Consider the following 11,668-nt stretch of genomic DNA (forward strand, 5'->3'; position numbering starts at 1 on the left):
AGCTCTAAAGCCACTACTATCACCAGGCTGGGAAAAGACCCGGGGCAGGGGCGGGAGGGGTGGGTAAAAGCCCCAAGCCCCAAGCACATCTACTTACTCCTGTGTTTCAGTGAATCGTGACTGCTGGGCCAACCCAAAAGAGGGTCACGTGCCTCCAAGGCGAATCAGCAAGAGTGGAAGAAAACCAGTCCATGCCTTGTTGGTCCCAGCAAGCCTGGCCCACCTTTGCCCCACCCACAGAAACCCTGCTGCCTGATGACACCTGAGCAGAGGCAAGAAAGCACGCTCTATCTCATAGCCCCACGGTAGCAGCAGAGCTCAGCCAGCCCTGCGAAAGAAAGAGCCAGCTGAGAATACTAATAGACTTGCTGGAGGCAAAAATTCAGTGAGGGCAAGCCCGAGGAAATAAAATTATTTAAAAGAGGCACAAAGTGAGACTAGAAAAAGGGAGCAACTTGGACTTCCAAAGATAGTGCTTCTTCCATCAGGCACTGGGAGGACATACATCAGTGGTGGCAGGGTTATTCTAAAATATCTGAAAACCCAAAAATGTCTTAGTCTGTGGGAAAACTTTTTGTGTGTTATTTCTGTAGGTTTTCTGTCCTGTAATGTTTTGATTAGCTTGATATTAAACTACATATGTGCAGGATGCCCAAAAGTGTTTCGAGGGAAACCAATCCTGGGATCTAATGTTTGCCACAGTTGTTAGATTGCTTAAAAACAAAGCATATCTCTCAGATTTCATAAGAAGGCAAGGGGCAGCTTGACAGGTGGCATATTGGCCGCCACTGGGTCAAATTAACCCTATGGGTATGGTAGCATGCTTAGAATTTTTTTAAAAATAAATTGTCAACATTTAAAAATCAGAAGTTCAATCTGGTATCTCTGGGCAAGCAGCACAAATTGGAAGAAGCTGCACAGCCACTGCCCACTTTCGGCAGGCCTGTGCTTTCTAGTACCTGGCCTGGCCGCTCATTTAAGCCACCTGACTGACCCCTGTAGGCAAGAGAGTTTGCTACTGGTGGTTTCGCCTAGTGAAGGGATCCCAGGCTTGGTCGTCCTCAGGACTGCCACAGGGGGGCAGCACTGGTCTGCCCATGAGGCCTGCGTCAGCCTGAGCCTATGACCAAGCTAAGCTTATTAGCACATCCTTTCAGAACCAGAAACCTCATCCTCACTTCAGCAGCAGACCCTGCTTCCCCACACTCCCCATTGGATATATGCCCTGAGAAGCAACAGCAGCTCATCTCAACATTCCCAGCAGGGCTCGGCGACTGAGGGGAAGCCACCGACTCAACTTGCCCCTCCTTCTCTGGCTACCACTTTCCACGTCCCCCCACTCCTCCCACTCCACAGCCGGCATCTCTACCTGTTCAGTAATTCTACCTTCACCCACCTGTTAACACCACTGGGCCTCAGATCCTGAGGTAAGCGGCAGGGCAAACAGCCTCCCCCTTTTAAGGCAGGTTCATTCTTCATCAAATACTCATTACTTGCCTTTGCTCACTCAGGTTAAAGGTCAGTTGACTTCGTGAGGCAACAGGTCTGCCCTCTGCTCTCACCCCTTCCAACCTCACCGAAAACATCCTTAGTGGCAGCATTTAGTATAAGCTCCTACTGCCCTTCAGGAAAGACATTTAGTATTATGCATTGAGGCCCTTAAAACCGTTCGTCCCATTTCATCCAAAATGCCATTTACTGTTCCTACCGTTTAGTCCAAAAATGCAGGAAAATCCTTATATAAGATACTCTGCAATATTTCTCTAGTGAACAACCAGAAACAACCCAAATGTCCAGCAATAGGGAAACTGTTAAAAACAAACTATGCTATATTCCCACTTGATGGGCAATTATACAGCTAATGAAAACAATTAGAATTATGAAGGCCATGTGATAAGATAGGAAAGTGATTATGATATGAAACACTATGTAAAAAGAAGAATATAAAATTAAATGTACAGTAATAAATATCTAAAAAAACTAGTCCAAGAATTACTGAAAGATACCAAAATGTTAACATTTTATCTGTACTAGAGCCCTCAGAGTGTGGGTAACCTTTTTTAAACCCCTACCAAATTTAACATACATATACTACTTTTATAGGGAAAAGTATGTGTACATGTGTGTATGAAGTTGGAAAATTTGATAGCAATTGTTAAGCTCCCTGGTCTACTCTTAATGTAGACTTCGAAAGTATATAAGCCTCATGTTATCATGATAAAAAGGCCCTTGGGAACCTGCGCCTCCAGGACTCACCGCCTCCAGGATCCAGTGCAGCCACGCTAGTAAAACAAAGCTTCCAGGGCCCCAAAGTACTTAGTTAAAGGCCAATTTTATCCTACCCGTAGATGACTGCTTTGCATAACTCCTAGGAGACCGCAGCACCACCTGGAAGATAGGATTAGACCAAAATGGTTCTCAGACGCAACTTTAATCAAGTTTTGCACTACACAGTAATGGGGTGGGGGTGAAAGACGGTGATTGTTTTCAAGCAAATTCACCTGCCCCAAGGTGAACAGCCTGGGCTCCCAAGAACAGAAAACTGCTTTCCTTCCCAGGGGAATCCCCTTCCTGAGCTGACAGGATTTCAGGGAGAATGAGCACAAAGGACAAAGCAAGCTAGTTAAGGGAGCCAGGTAGATTTCTGAACTCCTCCCAGTGCAAACTAGAACCAGGCATGTAGGTACCCCTCCTAAAGGCATCACCCCAATCCCAGCCACTCCCACCTGAGGCCAAACTGCCTCCCCACAGGGACTGACGGCCAATGTTCACTTCATCACTCTCCTCCCAGTGGTGCACCTAGCAGCGCAGAAGCCTGAGCAGCTGTGGCCACCATCGAGCAGAGGCAGCCTTCAGGCCAGAACCCTCACGGGCCTTCCTCTTCACTGGCCCCTCAGCTACTAGTGTGTCTGCCTGGCCATAGCAGAGCAGCCAGTATGTGTGTGGCTGTGTGGGACGGGAGGGGCCAGAAGAAGCAATAAAGCAAATCAGATGTGGGTTCTGGTTGCTGGGTCGACATGGTGGCAGGACCAGTCTTGGCCCCCAGAAGGACCCATAGGGCCCTGTGTCCTCCATTAATTCTTCTCCGGGCAGTTTCTGTTCAGGACAGCTTTAGGGGCAAGTTCCAGCTTGTCCTTAAGGCTCACGACCTGGGTGTGGTCCTTGCCTAGCAGCTCATCCAGCTTGCGGTCCTCCCGGCGCTCCGAGATGCTCTTCTCCTCCTCCACAGGCTGGGGATCCTTCCCCCGGATGAACCATTCCAGGTGGTAGCCCAGAGCCCCAACCACGAAGGCCACGGGAAAGGTGACATAGGGAGCATAGGTACTCACCACAGTCCAAAGCACAGGCCACATGACATTTGCGCCGCAGCTCACACCCCGCTGTCTGGCCCCCACCCTTCGCCTGTGCTCCAACTTCCGGAGCACCGAAGCCGCCAGTCCCAGCGGCCCTCAGGGCCTCGCCCCAGACCCCGCCCACTGGCGCCCGCGATCTTGGATATTGTAAATAATGCTGCTGTGAACATGGAGATACAGATATCTTTTCCAGTTAGTGTTTTTGTTTCTTTTGGATATACTCCCAGAGGTGGAATTGCGGGATCATATGATACTGCTCTTTTTAATTTACATTTTTCCCTCTCAAAATGAATTAGTGTTTTGGAAATATCAGATAACAAGGTGAGGGATTATCACTTTTTTATTCTTCAGTTCATTCAACAAGTATTTCCTGATCACAAACTAAGAGCCGAGCATTGTGCTAGATGGTCTGGAACGTCAAAAAAAAAAAAAAAAGTGAAACAGATACCTTCATGGAAGTTAAGGTTTAGTTGGAGAGAAATTCAATAAGGAAATAAATACAAAATAAATACAGAACCATAAATTGCAATAAGTGTTTTGAAAGAATATACAATGGAAGAGGATATCAGGAAAAAAATGGTTATATTTGGGGGCTAAGAAAAATGCCAATTTGAGAAAGTGACAACAGGTTGAGATCAGAAAGATGAGAAGGAGTTAATCTGGGGAAGAGTGAAACATATGGAACCTTCCAGAAAGAAAAAAAAGCAATTTGATAATAAGAGCAATTCAGAGGTATTATCCAAATATTTTGCATTACAGGGCATTAGAATTGTTTTAAATAATGGAAATCAGTAGTTTTTTCAAGAATCTGTCAACATTTTTTTATTATTAAACCATCATATTATTTAAGTATTCTTTATAAAATCAAGAATCAGGCCTTTTTTATTGTAATGAATTGATTGCATCATTTGCTCAATTTTGAGTTAGCATTTAATATTGAAATCTTCTTTTTTTAATATTTATTTTTATTTATTTATTATTTTAGTCTGTGTTGGGTCTTCGTTGCTGCACGTGGGCTTTCTCTAGTTGCTGCGAGCAGGGGCTACTCTTCATTGCAGTGCGCGGGCTTCTCTTTGCAGTGGCTTCTCTTGTTGCGGAGCATGGGCTCTAGAGCAGGCAGGCTTCAGTAGATGCAGCACGTGGGCGCAGTAGTTGTGGCTCATGGGCTCTAGAGCGCAGGCTCAGTAGTTGTGGCGCATGGGCTTAGTTGCTCCGCAGCATGTGGGTCTTCCCAGACCAGGCCTCAATCCCATGTCTCCTGCATTGGCAGGTGGATTCTTAACCACTGCGCCACCACGGAAGCCCTTGAAATCTTCTCTTCTAATTATTTCCTTGTCATTAGATTAGTACAATGTCTTCCTAGCTACTCATTCAAAAAATTTTACAGACTTTTATAGTGTTAAGTGACCACTTATTTAAACTGATTTACAGTAGAGAGTCCATCTGTTAGAAATTTTAAAATTCTATCAGATTATCTAGAAAAAAAGAAAATAGGCATTCCAGGCTGGAACCAAGTTGTTCTTTGTAGAGAATACTTTGGTTTTTTTCAAAGAGTTTTTCCTTAGCTAAAATTTTCTTAAAATTATTTCTTTCTAGTATCAGGAAACTAAAGCCAAGTCTACTTTTGATGTAGGGTGGAGGAGGTGGCAGTTGGCCTTGCACAGCACTTTGTTAACCAGTTTTCTTCGAGCGGCATTTTCTTTTGTTCTGAGGTGGCAGATTTGTAGCAGAGTGACATCCAGAAATCATTGTAATTGCAGCAGTATTTCATGCAATTGCTGAAGAGTACTCTCTGTTCAAGGATTTCAAAACACTTTTCTAATGGTAAATTACCTTCACAGTATTCTTTTTTGTAAACTGCAAAAACAAACTGAAGCACAGAGAGCCATAGTTTATCAAGGTCTAGTGCTGATTTTCTTAGGCAACATATTTGTTAGACATCTTCTGAATGCTGAACCCTTTGCTGGATGCAGTGAAGAGTTTCAAGGGAAATAAAAGATAAGTTTCCTGAAGTCAGTTGTTTGGCTTAAAGAGAGAGATACAAGAACCAAAGAAAATTATGCATATGTAGAAAACATTTATAGAGCCAATTATAGATGTTCCCATTAAGTGCTTAAGTGTTTAGACTGGTGAAAAGGCTGGATAAAGAGGTTTCATTGTATAATTAGGATCATTGGCCTTGAGAAAGTTTTTAATGAGTGAGGCAGATGATTTGACACTGCAAAATGGGGATGACATTCTAGGCAAATTAAGTGGCATACTCAGTGATATAGAGGCCAAAGAGAGGACAGTTGATATGGGGGTTGGCTTGCAGTACTGCCAAATACAGTAAAAGCTGGATGGTCCCAAATCAAGTAGAATAAGAGACCCTTTGGTTAAGGGAAGAGTTTCTGGCAACAGGAATACCTGGAGTAATTTTAATTGAAAAGCTCAAAATGACATCAAGGTAAAGTCCTCACTACATTATGTGTCAAAAACTGGACAATAGAAGGGGAAGGAGAAATACAGAGGAAGGGCCATCAGCAAGAATTCTCTGGAGACACTTTATGCATTGGGTAGCAATAGGAATGGAGAATCAAATCTTTAGAGAAAAATCTTAGAATCATAGTCATTAAAGAAATCTTGGAGATCATTCAATTCACTCTTTATCAAATTCTAACTGGAAATGAAATACAGGTTTAGGTACTGTTGTATTAATTCTGAGATACTTCTAAGAAACAGATGGAAGCAGAAACATATAAAGAAGATGTGGCACATACATACAATGGAATATTACTCAGCCATAAAAAGATATGAAACTGAGCTATTTGTAATGAGCTGGATGGACCTAGAGTCTGTCATACAGAGTGAAGTAAGTCAGAAAGAGAAAGACAAATACCGTATGCTAACACATATATATGGAATTTAAGGAAAAAAAATGTCATGAAGAACCTAGGGGTAAGACAGGAATAAAGACACAGACCTACTAGAGAATGGACTTGAGGACATGGGGAGGGGGAAGGGTAAGCTGTGACAAAGTGAGAGAGTGGCGTGGACACATATACACTACCAAACGTAAAACAGATAGCTAGTGGGAAGCAGCCGCATAGCACAGGGAGATCAGCTTGGTGCTTTGTGACCACCTAGAGGGGTGGGATAGGGAGGGTGGGAGACGCAAGAGATATGGGAACATATGTATATGTATAACTGATTCACTTTGTTATAAAGCAGGAACTAACACACCACTGTAAACCAATTATACTCCAATAAAGATGTAAAAAAATTTTTTTTAAATGTTACTGTGTAGGTTCAACTGATATTTTAATAGAACTAGAAATTTTACTATGACATAATTCCCTCTGTCTCTGTTCAGCTCACCAAGTCCCTCTCTCTTGTCTCATTATATACTCATGGATCACGTGACTGACATTAAAAGCATTGGTCTGAAGCAAAAATCCTTAGAATTCAAACAAAAAAACAAGAATCCCCATGACAAACTATTTTTATACTTGTCATTACTACAGTTTGATCTTATGTACAAATTATTCACACGTTTACTAACTCAAACAATTCTCATACATACCCTATCATAGTACATCATGGCGTATTAGCAATAGCCTTGGGTAGTAGATTGAGTAAAACAGAACTACAGGCTATGGATTTTCTTAAAAAACTTCCTTGGCAACAAAATTATTTTATGTTTAGCAACTCTAGAAATAAATATTATTATCAGCAGTATTGGTGTATGCTATTATCAATTAACGATAATAATTCTTATACTTTTTTCATAAAATATATGCAGTTGAGAACTAGTGCTTTATATAAAGTTGTCTAAGTTTTACTTTCCTGTATCAAACTTTTGATGGGGGCTGAATAGCAGAGAATTTGAGATTGTACTTCTTGATGGGAGCTTCTATTGAAGAATTTTATGCCAGGTGTAGGGTTGACATTCTATTATGAAAATTGAGATCCCCAGATAATGTTACTACCTGCATGAAAAACTCCCTTACTTCTGCATAGGAGCGGGCCATATAAACTCAAAGGTAGAGAAGTTACCAAGCTTAATGTATCCACATGTATCAGATGGTGAGATGAGTTGACCAAGGTCATTTTATTAATATTGGTAAGATCATACATCTGTCAAAGGAGTTCTGATGTCAGGATCAGACTGTCTTCTTTACCATCACAGCAACATAGAGACAGCTATGTTACGAGAGATCATTTCTACTATCACATTCTTTGTTAGAGTATTTACCCAACAGTCAGAATGAAAAGTACACAAAGTCTTCAGCATTGGAAAAGCTATGACAAAGTTTCCTAATTAAAATATCTGTGCGAACAATTTATTAACTAAAATATGCATTTTATTCTGTTTGCACACATATTCTTTTCACCTCGAATCAAGGAGATATTTAAAGATAAAATGGTAAACTCTTGGGATTATTATCAGAATTAAAATATACATAATTTTGAAGAGGACATTTTCATGAAAAATATCTCTAGGTATTAACATAATTCATGTAGATGCATTTATTATGCTTCATGTATGTATATAAACATTGTAAGAGCATTAGTATAAACCAACAATTGGGCATGATGGTGTATAAGGCACAGCTTGAAGAAAAGTAGGGGCCTCTTTTTTTATCCTTTGTGCCTTCTAGAACAGTATTACCCAATAAAAATATAATTTAATATGTAATTTTAAATTTTCTAGTAGCTACAATTAAAAAGTAAAAATTAACAAGTGAAATTAATTTCAAAAAACACTTTACCCCAACATAACCAAAATATTATAATTTCAATATAACACTGCTATAATTTCACTATATTAATATATATTAATAATATAATCCAATATGATGTTGATTACATTAAAATTATTCAGCAGATGGTTTACATTCCTATTTCATACTAAGTCTTTGAAATTCAGTGTGTATTTGGACTTATGATACATCTCAATTTTGTCATGTTTCAAATGCTAAGAATTAAAAGATAAACTGAGGCATATTAAAAATTTTATTTGAGCAAAAATCAATCCAAATTGGGCAGCAGCTAGTACAGCAGAAAGGAGCTCAGAGGAGCTATACAAAATGAAAAACTTTTATAGACAGAAGGGAGCAAAAATAGGGAAGCTACACTAGGAAAAAAAAGCAGGTCAGTTATTGCAAGGTTACTTTCCTTTAGGGGATGGCAGGTGTCTATGAGGCAGATTACCTAATTAGTGCTGATCAGGCTATTCCTGATTGACTGGTTTAAGATTCCATTTCTGGGAAAGCTGAAATTGTAATTACGTTGTCTGGGTTTGGTTATATGGGGCTTAGCATAAGTGACTCCATTTTGGGCCTGTTGTCTCAATTTTAACAGAGCATATGGCTATCATATTGGATAGCACATGCTCAGAATTTATGATCTTTACCAACAATTTAAAAAAGGTAAAACAATCCCTGAATGTGTGTGTTTGTTTATTTTTTGAGGAGTCACAGTTTATTGGCTCTACTTTCTCTACCAACGTCCACATGCAAAAAATCAAAGTGATTTTTCTACTGTTCCAACTTGAACATGTAGCTACCTTTTTTGAGGGCTATACAAGTTTCTGGGTAACAGTTTGGAGTGGGAACAATGGTTCTTTGAGAGCTTAGTACTAACACCAGTAAATATAATTCCTTTCAGTCATCTGGAGGGATAATAACAAAAATTAATATTCTGTAAAGATCTGTACAGCTTAATATCCCTTAAAGGTAGGTATTGTGTTCAAATCAGGAAACTGTGGTTCACATATACTGTGCAACTACTGTTACTGAGGCTTTCTGAGTGTGATTGCTATGCTTTGAGTTCTACGTTGTTTTTATTAGAGGGAGAAAAAAATAGTGTAAAAAACACATTTGCTTCATTTATTTGTCAAATGTTTATAGAGTACCAAATTGGCTATTTTAGGGATAACATGAATTTATCTGAACATACAATAGAATTTTTAAGGAAAACAAATGTTTAGAAAGGGAGAGAAAACTTCATGGAACTATAAGTGATATAATATTGGGATATTAATTTTTTAAAGCAAAGTAGTTTGAAATTTTACTTTTCTTTGGATCCTATGCTGTAATTTTTAAACTTGTAATTTTTAATTAGAAATGACTTCTTCAGTGACCTCTAAAGTCATTGTTAAACTCAGTGTTAATATGGCTTCATATAGCTTTGTTTAATTTTATAAAAATAATAGACATAATATTTTTAGTGCAAAAATGATTAAGTTCTTTTTTAGGAAAAATATCCCCTCTCAAGAGGCTTAATTAGTTGAAGTGAATATTAAGCAAGCAGAAATTTTCAGAAGAAGCGTCTCCTTTTAAAAACAAGATTATTATGGAATATGGTTTATTCAGCCTTTCAGTGTCCTCCTTGATTGGAATTTTCATAGCAGAATGAATAGAAAACTCAGTTATACTTTTACTTTGTCTCTTTAACTTGCTTTTAAAATGGTCATTATTCTAAGCCTTTACCTGTTTCCTCAAAATTATTCCCACTATTCCCATCTCGGCAAGAGATACAGCTATGCAATGAAGTTCACCAGCCTGGTCTTATATCCAGGAGGTTCACACTTATGCTGCCATGATTATTGTTTATTGGTGATATCTGTTCTGATTGGTAGCACCCATGGACCAATCATTAAATATTTTGAATTGGACCCTTGTCCTGACCATCTACATCCAATCAAATCAGTCTTGCCTCCTTCCAACTCATCTTCCATGTAGCATTCATTATATTGCTTCAAAATAATCCATCTAATGATGAGGGTCTCCTCCTTAAGACACTGCAATGACTTTGCATTGTTCTTGGGATAAACATCAAACTCTTTAATATTTCCTAAAAGCCCCTGCCCATCTCACCAACATAAAATCTTGTGATCATTCCCCCTTGTCTCCAACTCTAGCCACAGCACCTTTATGAAGCTTTTCCTAGAAATGAATGTTCTTCTTAACTCTGCTCTAATTTTCCCTGCTCCCTACTACTTTTTTTTGCAGTACGCGGGCCTCTCACCGCTGTGGCCTCTCCCGCTGCGGAGCACAGGCTCCGGACGCACAGGCTCCGCGGCCATGGCTCACGGGCTCAGCCACTCTGCGGCATGTGGGATCCTCCCGGACCGCGGCACAAACCCGCGTCCCCTGCATTGGCAGGCGGACTCTCAACCACTGTGCCACCAGGGAAGCCCTCCCTACTACTTTTTTGTCTACTATTCATCCTTTAGAGGTCCGTTCCTCAAAGAGGCCGTTCCTAACTCTCCAGCTTATTCAGCATCCCCTGTTGAATGCCCTCATACCAGCCTGCACTTTTCCTTTGTAATTTATCACTGCTCTAGTTAAATAATTCCAATTATAATTAAACTAATCATTATATTTAATGTTTCCCTTGCTAGTATGTAAGTGCCACTAACACAGGGTCATTACTGTCCAGTTGATTTGCTCTATTCTGAGTGTCTATCACAACACCTTGCACAGAGCAGAATTCAATAAATATTTACTGACTAAACAAATGAATAAATATGATAATATATTTAAAATAACACAATTATAATTTATATGTCCACATAACCATGGTTATGTAACAATATTTATCATCATGCATGAAAGAGCAATTACATGTAATTAGCAAAGTGATAAAATGGCAGAAAATAAATGTGAAATACCAAAAGCAGTTTTGCCACAGATGAGAATTCCAATCTGCTCTTCTAACAGCTTAGAATTCTTTGTTAAAACTTTTAAACAATGTGGAGTAGCAGGAAGATCCCTGGCCTGGGAATATAGGAACCTGGGTTTTAATCTGGCTGTGGTACAAAAAACTTGCATGATCAAGAAGTCACATTCACTTCTATTAAAATGAACTCAACTTAAAAAAAAAAAAATCCTAGCACAGGATTTCCTTAACTGTGTTCCCTGGAACTGTAGCTGGGTAATTTAATTCAATATGTGTCTAGAGTCTGCTACTTCTCAAATGTTTCTTGTCTTTAAGAAAATAATAACAAAAATTATACTATTTTAATTGCTGCAAATACCTTACACCTATTTAAAAATGTATAAGGTATTAAAATTTCTACTGAAAAGGTTTATAGCTTGCAAAGTTTGATACATGTCTGTTCATATTTTAAAATAGTATCCCAATCTTTTCTGATTACTTGAATTTTTTTCAATTTTCTAAATTTCAATATCTTTTGAATGTCCTTGTTTTAAAATCTGCCCTTCTATGCCACAAGACTGAATATACATGGTATAGTCCTTTAATTAAGGATTATGAGAAATAGAGGCAATTTCTTTGAACAAGCAGAAATTCTTTCACACAGAATGTTA

At 39.3% G+C, this 11,668-nt stretch overlaps 1 protein-coding gene across 1 annotated transcript; it reads right to left on the reverse strand.

The window, feature by feature from the left end:
* Nucleotides 1-2,708: 2,708 nt before the first annotated feature.
* LOC117310310 (small integral membrane protein 12-like) lies at nt 2,709-3,353 on the reverse strand. Its single transcript, XM_033849678.2, has one exon. The coding sequence runs from the start codon at nt 3,351-3,353 to the stop codon at nt 3,075-3,077; it is 279 nt and encodes a 92-aa protein (XP_033705569.1). The 3' UTR covers nt 2,709-3,074.
* Between the last annotated feature and the right edge of the window lie 8,315 nt (nt 3,354-11,668).

Source organism: Tursiops truncatus, chromosome X, assembly GCF_011762595.2.
Source record: "Tursiops truncatus isolate mTurTru1 chromosome X, mTurTru1.mat.Y, whole genome shotgun sequence".
Lineage (NCBI taxonomy): Eukaryota > Metazoa > Chordata > Mammalia > Artiodactyla > Delphinidae > Tursiops > Tursiops truncatus.

Bases quoted from the DNA above. Each gene is read 5' to 3' on its own strand.
- LOC117310310 (XM_033849678.2), bottom strand. From the start codon at position 3,353: ATGTGGCCTGTGCTTTGGACTGTGGTGAGTACCTATGCTCCCTATGTC.